This window comes from Nomia melanderi, chromosome 10 (genome assembly GCF_051020985.1).
Source record: "Nomia melanderi isolate GNS246 chromosome 10, iyNomMela1, whole genome shotgun sequence".
In the NCBI taxonomy this organism is placed as follows: domain Eukaryota; kingdom Metazoa; phylum Arthropoda; class Insecta; order Hymenoptera; family Halictidae; genus Nomia; species Nomia melanderi.
The window spans coordinates 12,307,841-12,335,093 of record NC_135008.1 but is presented as its reverse complement, the minus strand read 5'-3'; the positions used below and the strand labels follow the sequence as shown (position 1 = coordinate 12,335,093).

General features: G+C 35.0%; 2 protein-coding genes and 1 long non-coding RNA gene across 6 annotated transcripts in view; 1 reads left to right on the top strand and 2 right to left on the bottom strand.

The window, feature by feature from the left end:
• LOC116428791 (uncharacterized) overlaps positions 1-27,253 on the top strand; it is a 42,175-nt gene that overhangs the window by 788 nt on the left and 14,134 nt on the right. The window lies entirely within an intron of this gene.
• Cat (catalase) lies at positions 335-25,107 on the bottom strand. The gene is made up of 8 exons (XM_031980897.2): positions 24,772-25,107; positions 12,354-12,531; positions 10,385-10,526; positions 6,908-7,058; positions 4,846-5,025; positions 3,379-3,570; positions 1,776-2,012; positions 335-896 (listed from the first exon to the last, which is right to left on the bottom strand). The coding sequence occupies exons 1-8, from the start codon at positions 25,090-25,092 to the stop codon at positions 495-497; spliced, it is 1,803 nt and encodes a 600-aa protein (XP_031836757.1). The 5' UTR covers positions 25,093-25,107; the 3' UTR covers positions 335-494.
• LOC143174972 (histone-lysine N-methyltransferase SETMAR-like) lies at positions 12,667-19,374 on the bottom strand. Its single transcript, XM_076371355.1, is given in 2 exon segments — positions 12,667-12,701; positions 14,275-19,374. A coding segment is annotated over 1 exon segment (888 nt). The 5' UTR covers positions 18,484-19,374; the 3' UTR covers positions 12,667-12,701; positions 14,275-17,595.

The window sequence follows — 27,253 nt, the reverse complement described above, 5'->3', positions numbered from 1 at the left end:
CTTCGATTTTGTGGAACTTTGAAGGTCTTTGAAGAATCACGTCGAACAGTGTTAACACATACTTTCCATTATATCTTTCGCCTAACAGAATTTCGATAAAAGAGTCTATAAAAAACTTTCTCAAACATTACATACTTACAAAATATTTTATAGAATTCTCTTAAAACTTCAAAACCACTCATTAGCGACACGAAAGAATATCACACAATATACCCTACGTAAAGCATCCATTTCGAAAGTATACAATCAAGGGAACATATGATGCTCTTTTTCACACCAGATAATCAGAACTTAAAAAACTAAACTAAAATCTACAAACAATGAAACGGCCAACTAACGAAAATAATGATTCCATTTATTCATGTGAAATATATTAACAAAATTACATGGTGTATGCAAGCTGGCTCGTCAAACGAGACAGCGATAATTCCAAGACGTGAGAAATCTATCGACGATACAATACAAAAAGGAAATAATCCGAATAACCCTACTCTTCACAAGCTTGCGGTCTTGCCGAATACGTTGATCCTCACTCCAGCTTTGCGAAGACCTTCGGTTAACCTTCTGCCGAGCTCCACGTCCACTTCGGAGAAATTCTTCACCGCTCTCTCGGCGATGAACGTGGACGCGTTGCGGAGGTTGGATACGATGTTGTTCACCAACCTATTCTTCGCGTCCGCGTCCAAAACTTCTCTCCAGAAGGTGGTCACCTGACCGAAATCGTCCTCGTTCTCCGGCTCGTAGCGGTCTACGTCGCCGCTCACGTAGAACGGCGGCGAACGAACTGCCGGACACTCTTTCGGTCCGCTGAAGCTGTTAGGGTAGTAATTCGGTGCACCGCCCTGGTTGTACAGAGCCATCAGCCCGTCGCGTTGGTAGTTCATCGCCGCGATCGCCTAGAAAACGCCAAGGTTAATTAATTCTCTTAGGAGCAGGGATAGCTGAATGAGATCATAAAAGACAGAAGAAGATTTTTAGATAATTTTTATTTTTCATGAGGAGTTTTATGTTTATTGTATAGCTAACTATTTAGATGAGAGCTAATAATACTTGTTTGTCGAAACAGATTCTTTGTTATTGGAGAATGTATGTAATAATGTAATGAATAATGAACTATTTATTCAATAGGATACAATTTTGGAAATATTTGTACATGTCCTTTGTACATGTGGCTTGAAAAATGAATTATTATTATTTATCAAAGATTATTTATCAGAGTTGGAATTTGAACAAACGAAGCAACATCTATCTATTTATCTATATGTTCCGTATATTTATATTTAAGCCTAATACATGTATAATATTTGTATATTTTGATGATTTGTAATTTTCTGATTTGCTAAAAATAGGTATAAAACTTTAACACTAAAAGTACCAATGGGTCAAAACGACTCATGCTTGATTTCACCTTATTGCATTTCTTAAAAAGATAACAAATGTGTTTCTGAGAAATTATGAAAAAAGTAATTTAGCAATACGCAAACTAAATTGTGAATCAATTAAAGTCTCAATAGATGCACTCTTGGAGTTTCTATAGAGAAATGTCAACAAGTCAATGTAACTGCTCAGTAGTTTTAGTGTTATAAGAAACTATCATTACCTATTCTGTCGTTTATGTAAACAGTAAAAGTCACCAAACTAATTAGAAAATGGATGTAAAGGCTCAGAGAGTTGAAACCCGTTAATCTTTTAAGTTTCATAGAGTAAAAATTCGATTTTCGTAAAACTGAACACGTTACAAATGGGAAACAAAGAAACAAAAGTTGAGAAATTACTTTGTATGGACAGTTCACTGGCAATTGGAGATGATTCGGACCAAGGCGATGCCTGTGAGTGTCGCCGTAAGCGAATAGACGGCCCTGTAGCATTTTGTCAGGGCTCGGTTCAATACCGGGTACCATGTGAGCTGGATCGAAGGCCATTTGCTCCACGTCAGCGAAGTAATTTTCAGGATTTCGGTCCAACACCAGCTTACCAACAGGGATGAGCGGGAATTCCTTGTGCGGCCATACCTGTTCAATTTAGAACCGGGAATTCCTTTAATCATTCAACACTGACGCCATTCCGTTCGAAAATTAAATTACCATTTCAATGAAAATAGAAATTCAAATTATAATTCATATAGTTTCTACATTTATAAATATTTAGTTAACACATTGACCACCACGAGAATTTAATGTTTCATGTAACATTACTTATCGTATGATCACAAACGCAAACGGTATTAAAATTAATTCTCAATGTAAGTAAATATTTTGATACATCAGTTTCCTTCTTGCAATTGTTTTCAAGTAATTTGGATGCTCCTGTCATCGGTGACCAGTGTGGTCAACGTGTTAATATCTTACTAAAATGATAATTTAATCGACTTAAATACAACAATCTATCCGTTTCTTCTGAAAAGATATTGGCATGTGTCAAAACTAATAAATTAGAATAAAACGAGTAGAATATAATTATACTAAATGACTGATGATAGCAAAAAAAATGACGAAGTAAAACGAATACTGTTGAATAATTAATAACTCTGGTTAAAAACATCTATCTCTGTTACGAATGAAAAGAACGATAATGGTTATCACTCCTGAACCCGGAAACTTTGTGCAAAAGTGAACCAGTTAAATAAAGTTCCCGCCACGAAAGAAATTATATTCAAGGTATATACACGATCCGTCCCGCCAAAGTTTAATAATTTACATTTAAGAGTTTAATTATTTAAAAGACTGATTATGTGTACACATAATAGTAATATATATAATTAACATTACGCATAAAATTGAAGGTAGAACCTCTCTAAACTCCACGTACAATGTAAAATTCTGTTACAGCTTAAAATCATCATCCGCCGTGCAAGAGTTAAATCAAATGTCGAACTTCACCCCGCATCGAGCCATTCTTCGTGGCAAAAATAAATTGATCATTAGTATGCAACGCGTGGCAAATTCTTTCATGAATGCATGAATGACAAATCTTTCTTTCTGCCTCAACTTTATCAAGCCGAGGAAAGTTAAAGGCGAAGTTAAAGCTCACCAAGAGATTTCACAAACATTAATCGCGCGACCAGCCGGCCGCGTTACAAATATTCGCCGACACGATGGAATATTCATTTCAAATTCAAATTAAGACCCCATATTCGAACTAGAGCTGGACTCGTTGCCCGCGAGCGAAACAAGAAATTCTTAATTACGGTTTTCCCGATAACTGAACGCACCCGCAAGCAAAATTCATCAAGTCGGCCATCAAGTATTAGTTCGTTCCTTTTTATTTTTACCGGTTCCGTGTAGCATGTGCATGAAATTTAAATGCTGTCGTTTCGGTATGCGAATTCAGTTTCCCGGCTGACGTTAACGGATCGCAACTCGATCATCTAATCGTTACCTTGGTTAAGTCGAACGGATTCCATCTGAAGGATTTCGCCTGGTTCGGAGTCATAACTTGAATGTAGAACGACCAGGACGGGCATCGGCCACTAGCGATCGCATTGTAGAGATCTCTTATAGAGTAATCGGGATCGGACGAAGCCAGTTGCGCCGCCTTGTCGACCTGCAGGTTCCTGATCCCTTGATCAGTCTGTAAAATAATGCCATCGTTAACCCCTTGCTTTTTAACACGTTCGCAACTACAATAAGATTTGAAATACAATTCGAAACGTTGACACATTGTTGGCCGACAATTTTACACAGAAGCTATCCTATGTCACTGATTATTATTCCAAAATTAAATATGAAAGTGAGACAATCTAAATAAACTTCAATATACTTTATTTATACATAATGAATTGAAATTAAACTTTACACATACCTTTTATATAACTTCGAATATTTTTCTTTTGCAATATTTTATATTGCCCTGCGTTTCAAACATTGATTTCGTTAATGCAAGTGCAAAAACGAGTTAACTCGTGACCAGTCAACAATGTGTTAAAATACATGCAAAAAATGCATGTAACCAGCAGTAAATAATAACTGAATGCGCTCGCTGAACAATGAAGAAAAAGATGGGGCTAGCCCCTGATCCATAGCGTTGGATCGATTTAGTTGTTTTTGTCGAATCAATGTGATCAACTTAAAAAGACTAGCTTAGATACGAAAATCTTTGAAATTTGAACAAATACCCTTAGTGTAGACCGTGCCTTTCTTGCAATTGTTTTACGTGATATGTTATTTGTATAATTTGTACATTTTTAAAACATATCGAATAAACCAAACAAAGCATTATACATAAATATCGTTTATGTGTGACGTATGACCTACAAAATTGAACTTTTCGTTTGGTACAAAAACTTTAATGGGTGATCTTAATAGTATTTCTTATGCTGAATTCGAATATACAATCTGTTCTCCTTCAACACCCACAATTTTTAAGAAAATCAATTTTAAAGAAAAGCTCAAATTTTTCAACTTTGAACATTTGTTGATTGTGATCTGAATTATGAATATTTTTCTAACATTTTTTACGCAGTGTTATTCTATGGATCTTCCTGGGCAGAATGATGTAAATTTTAATGACATTATAAACATCTAAACATGTTTAAACAATACTGAAAGGCAAAACGGCACTTGAAACGCACCGATTTTTGCGAATAATTATTAATTTATCTTAAAAAGTAAGCGTTTAGGAGAAAATCTAATTCCAGCATGCGATACAGCAGACATCTAGTTTGCGAAATCCGTTGAAAAAAGTTCTGTAACACGTATTGTTTTCAATTGAGAGTGGAAAACAGTTGCAGGAAACATAAGGTACCGACAGTAATGCTCAATGTTATGTTGATACAAGTTCCAAATTAAAAAATCAAGAACAGAACGCCAGATCGTAAAAGAAAAACCAAGCGAACAAACAGCATACCTTGTAGTGGAATTTACAGTAGACCATCTCGTTGTTGGCGTTGACCAGCTTGAACGTATGAGAACCGTAGCCGTTCATGTGACGATGACCGTCTGGAATACCGCGATCAGAAAACAGGAACATGACCTGGTGTGTCGTCTCTGGTCTTAAAGAAATGAAATCCCAGAACATGTCCGCGTCCTGTGAAAATCGATACGATTGTTTCGAATGGCACAAGTTCAAAATAAATATGAATTTAACGTAATAAAAGTTTAAAATAATATTTTAAAGTAAAGTTTAAAGCATAGTTTCAAGTAAAGTATCAATTAATTTTGAATTTTAGTTATAATTCGATAATATTCATTTTAATGAATTAGCTTGCAAAAATTAGTGTTCACAAAAAAATTATCGAAAAAATTAATCGACGTGTTACGACATTTATGAAAGTTTAAAGTAATACAACGGTTCAGGTAGGAACAAGTTCATTATATTTCTACGTTAGAATAACTTTAGAAAGTTATGCATTCAAGGTTTTGTACGGTTTTGTTACGAAGAAACGAATAGTGGTCGCAGATCAATCAAAATCAACCACTTAAGCACTCTAATGAGCCGTTTCCACTATAGTTTATAGCTACTAAGTGTTTTTTATTTAAACAGGTGGACAAATTGTTTTGAGCAGTCAGTTGTAGCCAACTCATTAAAAAAACATGAATAAATGCAGCGTGACTATGAAAACAGGAAACTCTAAAAACTTCAGATACAAGAAATAATATTGCATAATTCATAAATAGAATTAGTATTTTGGAATCTAGAAACTAACATATTTAAAAGTACACATTTCAGAGCACAATTTTTATCCCGAGATGATATGAAAAGAAATGTATTTTATTGAGATAAGTGTATAAAAAAGAACCGATCAAATGATATAACTTTTAATTGACAGGATACAATACCGAAGACCTTTAATCGGTTAAGCAATGTAATCAAATGCTTTCTATCAGCGTAATAATTATTACTATGTTAATTCCTTTTATCTTCTAAAGATACGCTGTGAAACGACGAATTTGAACTATGATTACTTATTTCAATCAAATAACTGGCTACAAAATAAAGGTAATTGATGATACGTTTTTTTCAGTGGAAACAAAAACAGACAAAATTTCAAAAACTTGAAAAACTGATTAATCAGACCATATAGAAATTGATATAAAGTTAAATGAACAAAAAAAAACGCAGAACTTTAAATCCGGTCATTTGACCGATTCCCGGTATGATTGCTATTAAATTTGACACATTGTACGCCGGCTAAATTTCAGCTAGTAAAAACGCGAGTGTCGGTAATTATACTAATATATTTTTAAACATCAATCAAGCCGGAATTTCTAACTTACGAAAAGGAATAAGGAATTCGATTTTGTAATTTTACTTTGGATTTGTGTTATATATATATATCTAAAATGTTACATGAACATAGGATTAGTAATGTGTTAACAGTAGCTGTAACCAAAATTATCAAATGTAAGAATCAAGTAGTACAACAAAAGCCAACAAATAAATTTCTTTTTCTCAATAACTGAAGTAATTTGCAATCAATCGACTATTTTTCATCGGAAAATGTTATTAAACTAACATGTATAAAATTACAAATAAAGTATAAAATTCATTGTATTCCTCTGCATTTCAATGCCAATTGCGCAGGCCCCGGCCTTAACTAGCTAACTGCGCTCGAGGAGTATACACGTCATCTTAGAATCAAAATGATACTAATTCTTGCAACGATAAATTATTTATTTTTTCGAGATAAACATGTAACTCTTCTTCGTTTTACTTTAGTCTTTCGTTAGCATATATTATAGGTACATTTAGACGAGAATACACTCCATTATTTGATTTCATTGCGAGCATTATCAGAGACTGCTGAAATTAAATTCCACAGTTAACAGGTTAAGTGTCTTTATCGACCTGAGACGCAAAACGTTAAGGCAAATCAAGAACGTGGTGTCTGTTCAGTCTTCGCATAAGTGCGTTATGAAGGAATAAATGAAACTACGAAATATGTATAAAGAAATAATTCAAATCAGACCTTCAGATGAGTAGTAGGGTTCCTCTTCTGCGTGTGAATGAAGCTGGGGAAGAACAGCGGGTCCTTAATGAAGAAGATGGGCGTGTTATTGCCAACCAGGTCCCAGATACCCTCCTCGGTGTAAAATTTAACCGCGAAACCACGCGGGTCCCTGAAACCAGTGTGACACAATTAATCGCGGGACAAACGAGACCGTGCCACATATACCGTGTTTTCCGTTCAGAGGAATCCTCTTGTTTCGCGATGAACAATGTTTGGCGGCGTCGCGAGCCCCGGGGTCCAATTGCACGTCGCGTCGCCGGGACGACGGATCGAGTAATCCGTTAAAACGCAACGCGAGACAAAAACCTTGCAATCACGTGATTCATTGGAAATGTTTGTTTCGAAAAAGAAACTTTTTCCGCGCGGGATCGACGCGCTCGGTAGCACTCGTCCCCTCGTTTTTCCCTCGCGTTTCCGACCGACTAAGTCGGCTAATTCGGAGCCAGGGGACAACGTTTCCGGCACTTTCCCCCGTCCGATCGAGCGAACCGCGAAGAATGTTGCTTTTTATCGCGAGATATCGATCTGCTGCGAAACAAATAGGAGTCTGCGGACTTATGAACGAAATATTCTGTACAGGGTAAGTACTTGTAATGCGAACACCCGATAACTTGAAGGTTATTCGCTGTAGGAAGCTTTTTAACCCCTTGCCTTATAATAACGTGTCAGTCTTGTGGTGAAGATTTGAAACAGAATTTAACAAGCATCTTGATCAGACAAAAGACTCTTTCGAGATAGAATGAAATATTATTCTTCCGTTATCAATCATATTTTAGAAAAAACGTGGACGTAGAATATGCCAGGATTTCTCTGTTTTTTTTTCAATAAATTGTTAATGACGAAGTAGTTGTATCGATTATAGTTGAGGAAGAAATCATAGGGCAAGGGGTTAACACTAGAACTACCAGACAGGTCAAAATGACCTACTAAAAAGATAATATGATTTTCTGAGAAATTAGCGAGAAGTTAATTCAGCAATATGCAAACACAATTGTATATTAAAACAAGTCTCAATAGATGCAATTTCAGACTTTCGATAGAACAATTTCAAAAGTACATACAGCGTTGTAATCGCTTTATTGGTATTTTGAATTTTTATTACGATCTACAGCTGATCTTGAATTTTTCAAATAGAATGCCCAATATTTTTGTTCGGATTTGTATGTAGCATGAAATTCTGCATAAGAACGCATAATAATGCAATTCAAGGTGTAAACTACTTTCAAGTTTATCAATAAACATAAATTGTAACAGTCAGTCCTTCAATTTCGTATTCTTCCAGATAAATATATCTTCAAGGTAATTTCATGCCAAATACTTTTATCTTCAGCCTTTCAAATATCTATTTTCACGCAATTATTATAATTAATATCTCAATCATATAAGTTATCTCATGCATAAACTTTCTAAGCATAATCTTTTTAACCGTATTATGTATTCACAGTTTCTACATTCTAATTTCGTGACCGTAGATAAGACAGTAATATGTCTTTCAGTCATCATCGTATCTCGAGAGTTCAAAAAAAATAAAAGAAACACTTTAGTGTAAACATTCCGTAAATTTTTCGACGGAAAAAAATAGAATATGAAAATGCCAGCGTATAAGCAAGAATAAATGGCACGATAAAACCGCCGCGAAATAAAATATTGTAACAGGTTTATCGTCGTAAACAATTTTATCGCGATTCCCTGCAACGCGTGTGCCGCTCGCCGCATGAATATGCATCAGACTGGAATCAGATGTCCCTCAAACTTATCGAGCCAAGCTTTCAGATGGCTCAATTCGAAATGGCAATTGCATTCGTCAGTTGTCCACATGTCCGCGTTTGATTATTTGGCGCACGGTAGCACCCGCGCGCGACGCCCGAATTTATTTTGCTGCCGTAAAATTGAAACACAACCCGTAAAAAGAACGCCACCCGCTATCATACGCGTCTATCCGGATTTATGTTCTCCAGTTTAACCGTGCCATGAAATCGTAACAAGAACTAATACAGATCCCTGAAAGCATTACAACTTACTTTTATATTAATCGCCGATACATTTATTTATTCGTTCGACGAACCGTTTATCTCAGCGTTTCTTAAGCTAGGCGGTATGACATGAAAATTGCATTGCCTGATTAATACTTGAACTACTAAGTAAACACTTATCTACACAATTCCTACACAATCGAAACAGGTTTCTTAATAAAGCCGAAACTAGAAAGTCAAGATTCTTCGTAACTATTACTCTATTATCTTTCTTGTATCTCATACATCCTAATGGTGTCATTCGAATTTGGGTGATGTGGCAGCCAAAGTGTTAATCAGTTTTACAACTTTTGTCTTTCCGTTCGATTCTGTCTTCGTTAAGAAAACTTTATCATGTAACTTGTTTACCTTTATTTCATAATCACTTATTCGACTGGTTACAGTAGGAACAAGCATATAGAAAGTGTCGGTACGTTTAGTGTTAAACCGCGAATTCTATAAATTTTTTATACGTACGAATGCGAAGAATACGGTTAGTTTCTAGGGATTTTTAATAAATCGTTCACTTGATTACTTCAATTTTTCCGTTTACCCGTGCAGCTCTGAATCTGTATGAATTTAAATAGAATAATTACCGCAGCGAATTGTGGTACTTTCTACATTCGTTTATAAATTGTTTCTCTGTATATTTATAACTAAATTTATGTATATTTCAAACGGCGAACGGAAACAAATGAATACATGAATGCTATTTTAGAATACACGTGGCGATTGAACAGGAATAAATGTGCAGCCAATGTATGCTGTCTTAATTCTTGAAAAAATGTCAAATGTTCCTCTTGAAGATCAATTTCGAAGGCAAACTTTGTTTTGAACGTATTTTCGTCTAAGTAAATATATTTTTATATATTTGTGAAAAATTTGGAGGTACAACGAGATTTTCAGAGAATACGCACAATACGAAAAAATATATAAAATATCCAAAGTGTAATGCTTCTTATAATATTTCTTAAGAAAAAAAAAAACAATTTATTTGGTTTAACCCTTTTCAAACTTCTATCACTTAGTTATTGAAATTGCCAGACACATCATTTCTATATGAAACATTTGTCTACATATTCGTAATTTCAATATAAATTAACACTAGACTTGCGGGCCCGTCAATCCGACGGATAAGATTTTCAATATTTTTTAAACATTATTTGGTAACAGTTTAAGACGATTTTGATTCACGCAATTATGCAACTGCGCGTTGTGATTCTCTGTTCTTGAAGCTCTAATTTCCGCGATCTATGTGAATGACACGTTTACTATGAATAATAGAATAAATGTCGGTAAATCTGGTATTAAAAGTAATATAAAAATTACGGTCTCGTCTGAAAAGGGTTAAGCATTTCAGCTCGCGACATTCATTTTCTTAAATACTACTAATAACGTAGACTTTGGAAAAATCTCCGATTACCTGACAGTATCCGCTGAACCAGACTCTCCGCCCACACTGGAAAATCTTGCGGCGATAGGCGTACGTTTCCCGATACGGGAGAACACCTTCGCCTTGGTATATTTTGTGATGTCGTGGGTGACTTCGAAATAACCGAACGCACCTGTGACCAAACGAAAAGAGAAAAGGTAACGGTTGGTGTCTAAGCGGTTATGGGGATTCTAAATAGAGAGAACATTGGAAACGTTTTATGTGTATTGCCCAGACGCGTGTGCCATTTTTAGAGGGCCTTTTCTTACCGATCGATCGACAAACTTCTCTTTGTCGTGAACCTTTTTTCGATTACCTTAGAAGAGAATGCGAGCATAAAAAGCAATGCTTGTTACCGCTAGATTTACGCAACGAGTCAATTTGACTTATATTGAATTTTATAAACATTATTTGATAAATGTTTGAGTCGATTTTGATTCATACAATTATTCAAATATACGGGGTATCATGTAAGTGGTAGTACAATCGGATAGGGACTGATTCTATGTAAAAAAAGTAAGTCGAAATTATAGAATAAAATTTGTTCATGTGAGACTTCGTTTTCGGGAAAATTGACTTTGAATATTCGCTACAAGTGCACTTGAGTATGTGTGGTTATTGGATTTTACTGTATATCATTGTCTCGAATAAAGTTTGTGTTTATGATAGAAATTATAGGATTACAAAACGCCATTATTTGTCAATCTTGTATTTGTCAATCTTGTTGCTCCACTATTTTATTGATTCAGATAAAATGAATTCGTGGTTACTGTTTCGTAATGGCAAATATTATCAGCGATTCGATTCTGTTTGATATTTAATTCATTTAGTCGGCACTGAAAGAGAATTTGTAATAGAATTAATGGCTTTGTCGGACCTTAACGTAGTAGGTACACAACTGACCCACTTTTCCATAGGTAATCGTAACATAAAAAATGGTAAAACCTTTCAGATCTCTTATCAATTCCTTGTTGATTTCGAGTATTCTCCAAAATTTTGTATTAAGCACAGACATGTTTATTCTCAATAAATATCAGTTCCTTTGAAATATTGTATCAAGCGTAAACCTCTTCAAATTTAACAAACTCTGATATCAATTTCAATTTACACAATGAACATGGAAAACTTTACAAAACGATTTCTTCTTATTTCCTTCTGCGCATAAAACATTATTTAAATGTAATCCCTACTACATAACAAAGGTCATTTCTCTTCGATAAATCCTAACTACTATACGATAAAGCGAAACGTAATGATAGAAAACAAAATTCTTTATAGTTCTATCCCACTTAGTCGCATTCGGTCTTGTTTCCGTCCTTTGTTATTGTCGTGCACCAATAATGAGCATGCGTCGAAAGTCGAAACAGCCCGAGCATCATGATTGGAAGAATCCCCTTGCCCCTGTGCACTTTAAGTTTGATGGTCGATGAAGTAAACGTGAGAGGCGTGCAGTACTTATTTATATCTCACTTTGTCGTTCTGTTTCATTTGCGGTCATCGTTTCATCAGTTAACTGCATTTGACGAGTATACGCACCATCTTAAACTTGAAATGATACTAATTCTTTCAACGATGCGTTATTTATTTTTTCAGATAAACTGAAACTACGTTTGAGGAGAACACACTTCATTTTTTTCATTTTATTACACGCGAAACGAGATATTTCTCAAATTAAATAACAGGTTAAACGAATCAGTCAATAAGAAAAACGGTCGGAACGTATCTCCTTGCCATATTTACCTCTTCAGTTCGCAGGACATGTGCACAGACAACGTCTGTGCACAGTATGTACCCATCCACAATTTATAGTAACATAGAAAATTCTTTCTATTCGAGAAGTTTTACCGATCGACGTTTTACGTGATCCGGAAAATCTTCAAACACCGAAGAAATCTTTCTCGTTCCGGTATACGATAAACATCATGCGTTACGACGGGAACGTGACAATCGAACCACCCACCGGCTCCTTTCGCGTGCACCACCCGCTCCGGTATCCTTTCTCTGTTGAAATGTGATATCTCATCGAGGTAGACGAAATCTTGAAGCAGCACCGGGCCGCGCGGGCCCACCGTTAAGCTGGCCTTCTTCTCAGCGATGGGCGCCCCATTTCCGGTTAACAGTACCGTCGGACTTTCGCCCTGCGAAACAACAACGGGTCGTTAGAACACGAATAAAAGGGAATTAAGCCCTCGGCTTACGATATCTTTCGCAATTCCGCTCGTGAGTACTGCTTTATCGTTCATAATTCGCTGGAAAGGAAGGAATTCCACGTTTACTGTCGCCCCATGTTTACAGCAAGCGCTCCACGCTGATAACAGGAGAAACGGTGCTTCAGTTACGACGAAATGCATCGAAGCGGTGATAGCCAATTCTTCTGTTACTTCGGTGGAAATGCGTTCGGGACTCGTCGATTTCTCAAATACTAAATTTTATAACTATTATTTGCTAAAAGTTCAAGCGACTTTCGATTGATGCCATCACACGGGTGTATCCTAATTGTTTAACCTTTAATTTCTAAAATTTAAATGTACGAATATCAACTCCTCTAGAAGCGATAGAATAAACTGTACAGTAAATTTTTCTAAACCTAATGTTAAATGTATTTAAAATATATCTTTTGCATGCTGAAAATGTACATTTCTTTTAGTAAGGAATTCAGCTATCGTTTGGGTAAAGATATTTGAAATATATTCTTCGTGTAGTGAAATTGTATATTTTCTTATGAAATTGTACTTTGTCGTTACTAATAGCTGAGAAAAAAAAGCATTTACAACTTCTATGTTTGTGTTTAAATATCACGAACATCAAACATCGATAATAATGAAACAGTGGGCTTATGATATTTTAAAATCTTCATCTTGCAATAGGTGATTAAAATGTGTTCTGTATTCTCCGATGAATAAGCATTGACCGAACTATTAAGTCATCATTTGTGTGTACTGGGAAATTAATGTGACAACAAGCAAACACCGAACACGCCTAACTATTTCAAAAGAAAATATTGATTTCCATTAGAACGGTGAAACATTCTGAATAGCGTCGCTACGCAATCTTCCAAGCATTTGATATTACACAATTGTCGTAATAGTTTACAACACGATAATACATACATATATATACATATATATAAGTGCTACTAAAAAGGAATAGCAAGAATTCTCGTAACCAGCGTGTGAATTTCAATGAACCTGTACTAAATGCATACATTTACATTAAACGAAGAAAGATTAAACGGTGATCGAACTTAAAAGTGAAAGTAGTCTCAAATGAATTCAAAATCGGAAAAATATCATAAATAGTAAACGTACAAAATACTGGAAATTACAATATCTTAGCCAATTGTTAGTGAAATTTCATTCTGGCACTTTGACAAATAAGAAAACGCAATTACTAAATCCGACAAGCAAAAAAATGACTCCGATGAGCTATAAAAAATTAATTTCATAAATAACTTCAAAATTCCAGAAAAAAGAGATAAGAAATAGAAGGAAGATGAGAAAACATATTTTCACTGATTTCCGAATAATTCAACAAATTTCCAAATAGTATATTTCATGTTTTACCCTACTTAAATACAGTCAAAACGTATTATATAGCCATATTGCTGGAAATACTACGCCTATAACTCAATGCCGATAACACTAGTGGAACTACACAAGTACTCTCATGCGCGGTGAGTATCATCGGCATCACCCATAACGATTCCACTTAATTTCGTAACCGCGGATTAGTCAATGCTAACTTCAATTATGGAACACTACTTTGTGTATCACAAAACACAATCACCGTAACGATATTGTAATAATCCGCGTCGGTGTTTCGTGTTTGCTTAATGATTGAAGTCGCGGGTTACAGGTATCGTGTTCGGCTCTGTTATATACTATAATTTCGCCGCTCGTTAATCCGACCCGTGATACAGCCATTTCCTCCGAAGAACATTTAATTCAAACACGGGAATTTCAATCGAATTTCATGTAATCTGGAACATTGAAAAATATTTAACCCGTATTTTTTTATAGCCATTCAAACTCACGTTTACAGTGTAAAAACAACCTTTAAAATTAAGTATGACGAAGTTATTTGTCCCCGAAGAATAAATTCAGATAGAAAAAAATATTCAGAAAACTTATCTTGTCATAAGGACTACGTAAACTAGAATTTAAAACGTTTTGATTCCCATTTTAAGAATTAAACCATGTGAAGTGCTAGTAGTACAGTTGTATTTTAAAACTGATAATTGTGTAATTCTTTTTTAATATATAAGTTACATATCACTTGTTTATGAATCGTTCACCTTCGGAGTAAACGTAAATATAGAATAAGCATTAAAATTATTTCTTCTGTTAATAAATTATTAACGATAACGTAGTTACTAAGGAATAAATTGCGATTAAGGAATAAATCATAGGGCAAGGGGTTAATGTTTAAGCAATGTTGTATCACAGGTACAGGTAAAATTGAATAGGTACTGAAATTAATTGTTAATAAAAGTAACAATATAATCATGACCCTTATTTCGAAAATAGAGCACTGAAAAGTCAAGGCGTATTATTCAAAGAACGAACGGTTATTTTCATTTGCACCTAATACACGCTCTGAAAAAGCGCATTAGAAATGAACTAATATTCCGCATTGCATTGCAGTCTGAAGAAACGCTTCATCACGCTACCTCAAAGCACGATGCAATTTCCACTATCTACACATCATCGTCGATAAGTGTTTGGATACTTGTTAGTATCGGGTCAAGAGAATTTTATCACTGCTATAATACAAACGCATTACGAGCGAAATGTGGGTCACACTGTGATTTTAAAATTGATAAAACTTAGTTGCCACACACCCATGATTTCCGGCAATTAGTTTTATTACTTTCTCAGAGTTTCGCTTTCTTTCGTCGGACATTAAATGTAATTTAAATATGAAATAAAAAATATTAGAAACATGTCATTCTGTTTGTCGGGAATATTTAGAAAAAATTTTTTTTATCACTTATAGATTAGTATCATAGACTCATATTATTTATGAAATAGACCATCGGAAACGCGTGATCGTGCATGCAGTAGGTCACTTAGATGGATTACAGCCGATACTATCATTTCAACGTGTTTTACATTTTTGCATATTTAGTATGATAAATACTAACAGTAAATTACCTTCGTGAAGATATAGCCTAAAGTTCCGTGCTTGCTTCATTTGCAGCTTATATAATTTAACACAGCGATTCTCAACTTATTCATACAATCTACCTATTCTGATAAATACAGCGAGGGTAAGTATAATAAAAAAATAATTAGCAAATTCCATGAACGACTAACGAATAAGTAATCAAATATTTATAAAAATGCCGTATGATACTTCTAAATAGGAATCGCGACGAATAATTAGAATAATGCAAGTTTCCATAACAGGAACTGCCTTCGATAATCCTAATCGCGTGAATCGATCGCCGCCCCGTTTCCATTGGGGTTGATATCATCGGGCATCTATCTCGAGCATCTATCCAGCGGAATTGTCGCGTGGACGTTGACATTTAGCATTTTTTCTGCGATGTTACGCAATCGGACAATTCTTCTTCCCCTTTTTTTTATTTTTTTATTACGTGCACAACCGTGTCACACTTCGGAGTCTCGTTATAGCAATTATTGTCGTTCATCGGCGGACACTACGGGACGCCTAAACGTCGATTTGCGGTTCGCGTATGGTGGACGGGCCGTCGCGCAATTTCTGCAATTCCGCGGGGGATTGCATGCGCTCGCTTGCTTCAATCATTCCACGTTTGAATTATTCGACCGTGCTAGATAAAAATGACGTATGGGTACATAGAAAACAACCGGCGCCGTTGCGCCTACAGCCTTCTATACCGGCCAGCCGCGCAGCCACGAATAGGAATAATGAAATCCCTCCCACCCAGCACTCGTAAATTAGACGAACGCTATAACACAGAAAAATAGAATGTGATAAAGAAAGTATACAAACTCTAGTTTCTCGACAACCTATGCACTTTAATATGCGAATAACCGCAGATGACCTTTACAACCAAAATTGATGATTGTTCCGGACTATCTCGTATGATGAACTAGAAAGTGTGACGCTCTTTCGACAAATTAATGTCGGCAGAGTGTGTTGAACGATTGAAAGTAAAGGTTTGAGACAAGTCTGGACGCCGGAGCAATAATGATTCGAGTCCTCTTCAAAGCCACTTTCAACGAACGTATTTTCGGTCGACAATTTTAGAGATAGAGATCTGTCCAGTGTTTTTACGACGTTAAATGCACCCCGTTTTGCATTCTAAAGTACCTGCACGACATTACCAAGTGTCATATTTGACAACCAGATGGGTATTACAAAGTCAAATTTCTTGGTTAAACCTACAATTTTAAATTCTATATTTCAGTCTTTCAATTTTCCGAAGTTCGGTTTTTCAAGTATGTTGAAATGTTTACATTTCAAACGCTCATTATTTTACATTTTTAAGTGTTTCGAGTTTCAAGTTCTACGGATGAATTATTCAAAGAAAGTAGAAGACGAACATAATTATATAACCGGAAGGACTTCTTATGAATTTAGAACGTACAAAAAGGTAAACTAACAACACTGTTTTATTTCATTCTGTTCCTTCAATCTTGGCGATCAAAGTCCATCCCAGTAATAACAACACGTACCTATAGCCTGGATATAGGCTAAAAAGGTCAAAAACGTTACAGAAACGAAAAAAATGAACGATATGCGTTGGTAATTATAAGCGTAACTTTAACTTGCGAATAATACAAATTGGAGGAGTGAAAGGTTTAGTGATTCATAGTGATAATTCTGTATCTGCAAATAGGACTCGTAAATGTTTCTAACACTTCGAGTGTTAGCAGCTTGCCAGTGCTCTCAGTCAATCAATGTAGCCTAAATAAAAAACACTGCACTTTTCAATGCACGTCCTTAATGTTTTCACTCTTAGAATCGCTGGAGGAGACAATTTATAAAGTAACGGTGATTTATTCGAAGTGAAATGTTAACTATTTTTCCTGGTTCTTCTTTCTAACTACACTCAAAGAAGAACCGACTTTCCCCGACTGCATGACTCACATCAAGCATCTATATGGTATAACACTCTTAATGGTTGTCCGCTTAGAAAACGGAAAGTTACGAGGGTCGTTCAATAAGTCCTTAGAAAAATATAGAAAAACAAGCTATTTTAGGTAGATTTTTTTTTATTTTTCAACATAATCTCCTTTCAGCTCTATACACTTTTCCAATCGTTTCTCCAACTTTTTTAAGCCATCTAAAAAGTAAAATAGCGGAAGGTCCTCAAAATAGGCATCTGTTTGGGCGACGACTTCCTCGTTCGACGTGAACCGTTGTCCGCCGAGCCATTTTTTTAAATTTGGAAAAAAAAAATCACTGGGGGCCAAATCCGGTGAATACGGTGGATGTTGTAATAATTCGAACTTTAATTCCATAATTTTGGCCATCGAAACTGCACAGGTGTGCACCCGTGCATTGTCTTGATGGAAAAGAATCTTTTTCTTTTTCAAATGAGGACGTTTTTTCTTGATTTCTTCGCCCAACCGGTGCAATAACGACGCATAATACTCCCCAGTAATGGTTTTTCCTTTTTCCAAGTAATCGGTGTAGATGATTCCGCGTGCATCCCAAAAAACCGTGGCCATCACCTTGCCGGCCGACTTCACCGTCTTCGCCTTCTTCGGAGCCCTTTCGCCTTCAAAAACCCACTGTTTTGACTGTTCCTTTGTCTCTGGATTGTAGTGGTGTATTCACGTTTCGTCCACAGTTATGTATCGACGCAGAAACTCGCCAGGATTGCGACGAAAAAGCACCAAAACAGCCTCAGCGTCGACCACACGATTGCGTTTATTGCCAATCATTTCGGGAGTAGCCACTTCCACTGGACGTCCCGAACGACGTTCATCTTTTGTGGATGTACGGCCACGTCTAAACTCATTTACCCAATTATAAACCGTTGCAAACACAGGAGCAGATGTGCCATGAACTTCATCCAACTCAGCTTTGATCTCTTTCAGCGTTAAGCCTTTCAAATATAAGTGTTTTATCACCGCTCGAAACTCACTTTTTTCCATTTTTCTAAATAATCAAGAGTTTCTTGCTTCAGTCGACAATAAATATGAAACCATGTGATGGATATAACTGAAACTTTGACAACTGTCTAGAGAGTCATGATGCTAACTAAAAACAAACGATTTTCGATGCTACGAGCGCCAACTCTTGGATTTTCTAAGGACTTATTGAACGACCCTCGTACGACGTGAACGCTGGCTAACACTTTTTACAGTGCATTGTCATGTGAGAAACATCGATGAAATGACTGTGTAGCTAAAGAATCGCAGAATTATACAACGTATTATTGACTGTGATAAGATCCGCAGTTTATCAGGAGAAATTCCGCACATAAGAAATACTTTGAAAAACATTCGCGATCAGTGTAATCGTATATTATACCATTGTACTAAATCTAGAAATTAATTCAATGTATTTTTACTATAAATTTACCGTGAGCAATCAAGTTTTCAAAAACGTTTAAATACGCTTGATCTACAATGTCGTGTCAGTCTCGTGACTTATTAATTCTTTTCAAATATAAATAAAATATTACTTTTCGATTATCAATCGTTAATATTTGGAGTAAATGTAGACATAGAATAAGCATTAAAATTTATTGTGTTCTTAGTAAATTATTAACGATACAGTAGTCGTATCGATCATAGTTAAGAAATAAATCATAGGGCAAGGGGTTAAGAAGATGTAACAATCAATTACAAAGCAACTCAAGAAAGAAAGTTAATTATAAAAACATTTTTATCATATATGACAAAGGTGACATTTTATTTTATGATACATAATGTAACAATAAACGCCACTTACAGCGTTGAATTAAAGAATGATTGTATAAGAAATAAATTGATTAAATTCTTCAGTAATCTATAATTCTGTTTGGAGAACATTCAAGGAGACTATTCATCGGGAGCAAAATGCTTAATTAAATGATCGTGATGCAATGTCAGCCGTAGGAGAAGACTTCACTCAAAGATTATCACATCTCTAAAAGTCGGGGTCATTTCAGAGAAATAATATAATTTCTCAGGAGTGACACAACAAAGTGCTTGTTTATGAAGAAAATTTTCGACTTCACGGTCCGCGATGCGTTAAGAATAATGGCGGCTACCAGCAACTTTCCTTGTTTCCGCGAAACAAATTACGCGGCCTGTTCGCGCCGAGATGACGACGTCGCGTCGCAAATCGCATGAGAATTCGCGTTAGAACCGGATCCGTGTCCACCATTGTTTGAAAATTAGTTTTCCGGTCGGCCGTGGATCGTTGTAATTTCACGAGCAACTAATTTTCAGGGAAAAAGCGGGGACAACCGAGGGCGTCTTCATGGTCCCTTACAATTAACCTCTCCGCGACGCGCACCTTGCATAAAACACGGTTAATCGTCAGTGAATTAATAGAACGCGCCTTTAACTGCTTGGATCGTTAGCGTTGTTTTAATTTACTAGGCGAATAAATAGAATGCTACTCTAGAATTACCGATACATACCGACAAAATGAGGGCTACTGCGTAAGTTCTTTCGACAGGGCTATAAATATTTATAGAAAATTATGGTTTTTACTCGAAAGAGCAAATTTCAATGGTTGTATCACATTAAGAATAAAGTAAACAGATAAATTCTTATACTATTACTTACATTACCTCGTTACGAATCGAAACATGTTCCATTTAGAAATACTTCCGTGAAATAAATTGATTAAAATTTGCCGATATCTAATATAAATATAGCCGCGTGTTTTGAAGCAAATAAATGTACGCAGATAAAGACTACAGATACGAAAATGTGGCATTATTTTATAAATCGAGAAGGAGATTATTTTCGTGTAACGAGAAAATTTATTCGATTACCGGAACTGTGCAAAATGCTTACAATTTCAGATTATTTTGATTAAAATGTTATCGGTGATTTAAATAAAAATGTTTATGTGATGAGATCAAATGTTAATGTTGGACAATTTCCACTCCAAAAACTTTGTACCTATTTTCTTATATCCACTATTTGAAGAGGAATATCTTGGAATCTGATTACAGACAATCTCAATGAACATCATTGAAGATCGATGGATGCAAGTTTGATACACAAGGGACAAAGATCGAAATACTTTTGATATCTATTACAATCTTTATCTCGAAAAAATCCTTCCAGATTATTGGAATCCGTAAGATTTCGGATATTTATTCAATAACTTAATTTGAAAACAAGTTATTTATTATCTCATAATTATAAGTATGTGAAAGGGAACTTCATTAATTACAAAATATATCGAGCTATATAACGGCATTCGTGTATGTTAAAAACTCTACGTGAAAATAATCTCTGTACAGTAGAATTCGTTTTTTAAATATTTATCATTATTTGCAATGATTCATATTGAAACACATTTAAAATTCATTCATACCGCTCATGTTCTGTGGATCTTCTGAACACCTGTTACTCTCATCTTAACAGTTCCAATGCATCACTCGTTAAATCTGTCTTCCACCGCTGCGAATTCAAATATTTGAGGAAGAATTTTCACAGTTCGAAACTTGCACGATTTGTGCACCGTTATCGCGATGACACATGCATATCTTTAAATACTCTTTTCCTCTCTCACCAAGGAAGTAAAAACATTCTTCATTTTTCTCTACTACTCTCCCTATTTATGGTTACGCATAAGTATTTCAAAAGCGTATATTATACAATACTTTGATTTTGTCCACTGTTCATCGATATTATTTGAAAATAATAATAAACGTAACAAACTTCGTGAAACGTTCTGGCGATAAAATACGTTTTATTGCTAGTACAACGCAATATTGTTGAGAAGTACGTCTTTTAAAGTTAGTTTGTTTATTATCTGCAATCTCTTTAAAACAAGAATCTCAAGAATTATTCATGGATAGGACAATAGTCGAGGAAAAATTTCTCTGAACGTTTGTAAAAATTCACGAAGTTGTAATGACAAAGAACCGAGTTCCCTAAGAAAGAGAACCTGTTGCATGCTTCCTCAGTTATACGTGCCATATTTCAACTGCGTGTCCAAAGAAAATTTAAAAATTACACTGTTTACGATAATAGATTAGTGTTATTACCTCTAAATATTTCTTGGCCTACGTTTTGAAATACCTTCCTACTCGGATTAGTCGAGGCCGTATATGGATGGCGCGGTCTACTGGAAATTTCACGTGTCCCTTGAATCGCTGACACAACGCATTGAACTAGCATGAATCATGTCGATTATGCAATGTTCTCGTTAAACATCAGTTTTCCATCAACTTCAAGGAATACTTTTAACTATAACACCCTCCCTAAAGAGGTAAAAGGTCTCGTCTTTTTTAAAACGTCTTTCTCGCGCAGTTTTATGCGTCAAATTAAAACCCACAACAATAAATATTGTTTTTGTTCGAGCAAACTAAAAATTTGCATAGGTGCAGCCAAGCAGGAAAAAGAGGCTATCATCTGACGTCACATTTAAAGGTTTTCAACTGTTCATTTTCTTTTCTTTTTTAATGCAAGATATGCAAGTTTACCCATTTTCACGTTGCAATGTTACTCAACAATTTCCACTATCTCCCATTAAACATTAACATTGTTTGTCGGCTTCATAACGGGTGGACAAAATAGCGTTACTTTCTAATGATAATTCACTTTGTACAAATTGAGTGTAACCAACGTCGCGATATGACGAGTGATGGGGGAAATATCATTAACCCAGCTGATTTTACTATTATTAGCACCACATGTGTGCGCACTCCGAAAGAAATGATGCGGTTTCGCACAATAAAGTAATCTACAGGCTGCTTCGTGGTCTGCAATGTCGAAGTGAGCGATAAACGAGAAATGCATAAAAGAATAGAAGAAAGTTTGTATAAATGTGCATCCTACTTGGCCGTGTTCTTGAATTAGATCGTTTTAGTTCACTGTTTACTGCCTGCTCGGTGTTAGTGAACTCTAAACGGATAAATTAAACTTTTTCTGATTAAATGTACATATAATAATGAATAAACATTGTAGCCATACAACAATACGAAATGTTAACCTTCCGCACACGGAGATAGATACGTGGATGACATTTGCATATTTTTCGTAAACAAGTTAATGTATTTTTTAATGATAAGTATGACTACAACCAGAAACGTGCGTTGTTAAAAATAATAAGTAAAGTGTTTGCTTTAATGTGGCAAACATTATTCTTGCACCCAACTGATATACACGCATGCGTTAATGGCATGTAAACAGGAATGATACAAGCGAGTCTGAAGTTCTGTTGTTATGTATTAATACTGAAAGAAAACACTACCAAAATCAGTTACAATAAGTAAATCTGAATTTCGAAATATATAAGGATATTTGATTAGACTGAGATGAAAACAACTTTCACAATGAATAAATTCAATACACGAACCATGATAACCGAAGTATACCAAGAAACAGGCATCTTAAAGTAAACAGTGATCCTTACATTTAACAGTAATCCACATTATTATTGTTTTAGTATCTTTATTATTGTTCTATTATTGTTTTAGTTTCGTTAAATAATGAAATCAGAATACTTTTATGAGATCTATCCTTTTTTGATAATAAACCAACAAATTATTTATCTGCAATGGTAAGAAAATAAGACAAAGACAAACAGAAACATCTACAAATGCGTTCAATCTGCGAAGGAACTTCCAAATCTTATATAACAAGGAGTTTTCCATTCTTAGCGAGTCCGTAATGATGTTACTGGATTTATTCCCAAGATGATGATAGTTCAAATAAGATGATTGAAGTAGAGTCACGGTTATTATAACTGACAATTTGTTCATAGAATACGTGTCATCCTATAATCAACCGTGGAATACATTGTTGCAAGGAATGCACAGTCGACAATTTATGAATCAATTCTGACTTACAAGTGAAATAATATGTAAAGAGAGTGCAACTGTCATTCATTACGAAAGACGTATCAATGTTCCCTTAACAATTAGCTTCGATACGGAAAAAAATTTGTGCAAAAATACTGCTACGTGTATTGGTGAAAAACCGAATACGTTTAACCAAAGTACGAGTAAAGTGAATGAAATATTGATAAAGTAGAGTGGCAACGAATGTTTACGTAGGTTACGTATATAATTTGACCTATCGGACGATAGAAACCGGCGCGAGGGAAAAGTATATGATCAATAAGACTAAAAACGAAGGTAGAACAATAATAAAATAAAATATTTAAAAAGTCGATAATAGATTGCATACGATTATGTAAAAAAACAATCCAGTGCACAGAATATAATGAACTATGTAAAAATGACAGTTTAGATTTGAATTTAAAATTTTCTACATTTTAATGTAAAATTTTACAGACAAAATATTATCTGAACAGTCAGGTTCTTCACTGTTGTGAATAAGAATTTTACTTCGTAGCGTTTAACACAATTTCGGCTACCACACTTAGGCGAAATTTAAAATCAATACTAATACGATTGAAGCAACATAAGATATAAAATATTCGAGCAAAGGTACTTTCATATAAATAGAACAATTGCTCTTCCGATAAATTTAATTTATTTAAATAGGGGTCGAAAAAATGACAATCTCTTTAAATATTTATATATACCATATCCTCTTAGCAGGTAATTTACATAAATTTATGAACGGAAATATCTGTGCAAAGTTCCACGCGAAATCGTTGTGATTATGTGGATTCGATCGATCGAAGAAACGAAGGTATGTACTCTATTGTAAACATCAGATATTTGTCACAGGAGAAGATATCTATTGTTAGGTAAAAAATTTTTCTGTATTCCTAAACCAGTTTATAGGCGAACTCCATTTTATTAAGTTAAATATTATTAAACTACGTATCGTCAATTCAGCTGGACAACTGCCTGCATATCTCAACATACTTCCTCATTCATTATATTAAAAAAAAACGAGAAAACTTTTTCTGAGAAACCGACAAACAAAAAAGTATCCCCGTTTTTTTATTTCATTCCATCTGAGTTTCGTATTTCCTACGCTCATCATTATTCCTTTCATGACATAAATACAGCATCGCCAAAATATCAGTAAAAACAAACTAAGAACTCGATAAGAGTTCAATGAAAATTCCGTCATCACCTTGAAATTCAAAAATCCCATCTATCCATTAATAGAACGAAAATAAACACCGATCTATAGATCATTCCACTAGAAACCCGTTTTACCGATCGAGTCAGACACGACAGAAGAAAAAGTCTACCGGACGGTATACGAAACAAAAAAAAACACGGGCGGATGAAAAATAAGAAAGTGAGAACGAAAAGTATCGTTGGATGAAGAGACGAAGATTACCTTCACGTTCCTTTTGTAGTCGTTCAGCTGCTCGGAAGCAGGATCACGCTTAGAAGCGGACATGTTGTCGTCGTCGAATTGTTTCTTGCAGCAGTACCTTCTTAAGGAGAGAGCCAGCGTGGCTAGAAGCTTCCTTGGATGAAGAACACTAGCGTGCGTTCCAAGTTGTGAACAGCAACTGATCAGTCGCAATGACAACTGACTTTTATCATCCTCGCCGGCTGTGTGGTAAACCCGCCACGAAACGGCGTTGCGTGTTAGTACCCGACCAAACGAGACCAGCCGAACAACTTGAACAGAGCCCGAGCACCTCCTCGACATTCTTCGGCACTGCACGCCACTCGTTACTCGTCCTATGGATTCTACTAATGAATCTTCGTGTACATGCACAATTCATAAGAAATGATTCTTTTTATAATAATTCTGCTAAATTCAAACCATATATTAGCTGTAGTAAAAAGTTCTTTTCGGTAAAATAAAAATTTCATTTTTCTACGTTAATATTAAAATGGTCACCATGGAAGTGGCCAGTGACCCTCAGTCTAATCGAATTACTATAGTTCGATCAATTGAACGATGACTATTTGAAAACATTTCTGTATTATAAATGTGGTGCGACTACTTAATGCGGTAATAATCAATAACACGGACATGCGACAATAATAACGCCATTCAATTGGATAATTTGAATTAACATCGGATAAAAATTCGATGGCTTCAATGAAACGCATTTATTGAGTCAATTGAAACCTGTCGGAAAAAATCTATTGTTTGAATAGTTTTGAAAACTTTTCTGTTTTAAATTGCATGGACATATACTCTTGAATTGTTTTAAATATGTTTCTATGAGATTTTGATGTTACAAAAATTTGCGCGCAATATCTTTGCGTCTTTGTAACTTGCTTTATAACTACAATTATACAAATCTTATAAAACTGTTTTAACTGTATGTTGTTGACACTATAGAGTCTGAGAAAATTGATTTCTTCTAATGTCTGGATAAGAAGACCTCGACACGTTTGCTACCACATGAATTGAAAAATTTACACAAAGAAACTGTTTTGATTTTTGTACTTTCGCAGAATGCACTGTAGATTCTCGTTTATCAAAAATTATAGTAATCACAAATAATGAGCGCATTTCCTGTCGTATCGCAGATGTGTGATGTCAAGCTCTCAAAATAGATTTCATGTGTTATACATGTGTAACGCAGGTAGCTAACGTAGTAAAATTGATATATTTTTCAATAAATAAAAAATATGTCAAATCGTTGATTGAAAAATAAAATGGAACAAAACATACTAAAAGCGCTGCCTGTTAACCCAAAGGAAATAAAATACAAAGTGCTACATTTTTTGCAAACAAAAATTATCTTTATCTTGACGACACTGAATACTTACTTAAAATTGAAACTGACAACACATTCTAGTAGAAGAAGTAAAAAACTATAAATAATATATGACATTACAAAGCAATAAAATTTGCTTTGACAAGAAATAAAATTTGTTCTACATTTTTTATGCGACGTATTTTGAATTTATTAAAGTATGTTTGTAGGGTTACCTTGGAATAACTACGTTGTAATTCTAAAGTCAATACGCATGGCATACATAGATAGATATTTGCAGTATATGGAAATGGTTGTATTCACATTTGTTTCAATATTACCGAGTAATTAATTTTCATTGAATAACAATGCCGTGTATTCAGAGTATTCTACCTTGTCGGCATGTCTATAATATCCATCAAATATAAAAGCAAATGTCAAATAAGCACAGTGTAATGATATTTGAAGGCTATAAATAGAATTCAATTGATAATAATTTATTTTTTATTAATTTCAAATTATCAAGGTCTTTCATAGATGTTATTGCATAACGTAGTGATTCCTAATTAAAAAATACTAGATCAGAAAACACATGTTGATTTCTATAACGAAAAATTCACCGGAATCATTCTACGCGTCTAAGAAATCTACGATTTTGTTACCGCAACGGTCAGTTACTTAAAGTTGGATAAAAAAACATTAACAGCACGCCGTTACGCAAAACAGAGAAAATATCTGTTGCGATAGAGAAAACGGAAAACTCGTGTTCATCGAGTCGGACGGTGAAATAAAAAGTAAAATTACGTCTAAACTAGCATATCTACCAGGCGAAACTTTAGTATGCATCGTCCGCGGCATAAAATGAACGCCTCCGTTCTGATTGAATTAAAAACTAATCACTTAGGAGGCAACCATGCATTAAAATTAGCCGTATTAGCCGCCGGAATACTTTTGCAGAGAATGGTCGGCTACCGCGCTGTCTTAATTAAATTACTTCTCTCAAATATTTAAATTGGTATCTTTACTTTAATACTGGCATCATTCTCTCCCTTCTTTGTTGCACCAAATTGTTACTAAAGGAATGTGGGAAGCACGAAGTAATTAGTCGGTGATTCATTCAAAGCGAATCACGACTTCCTCTAAAGAATACTTTAA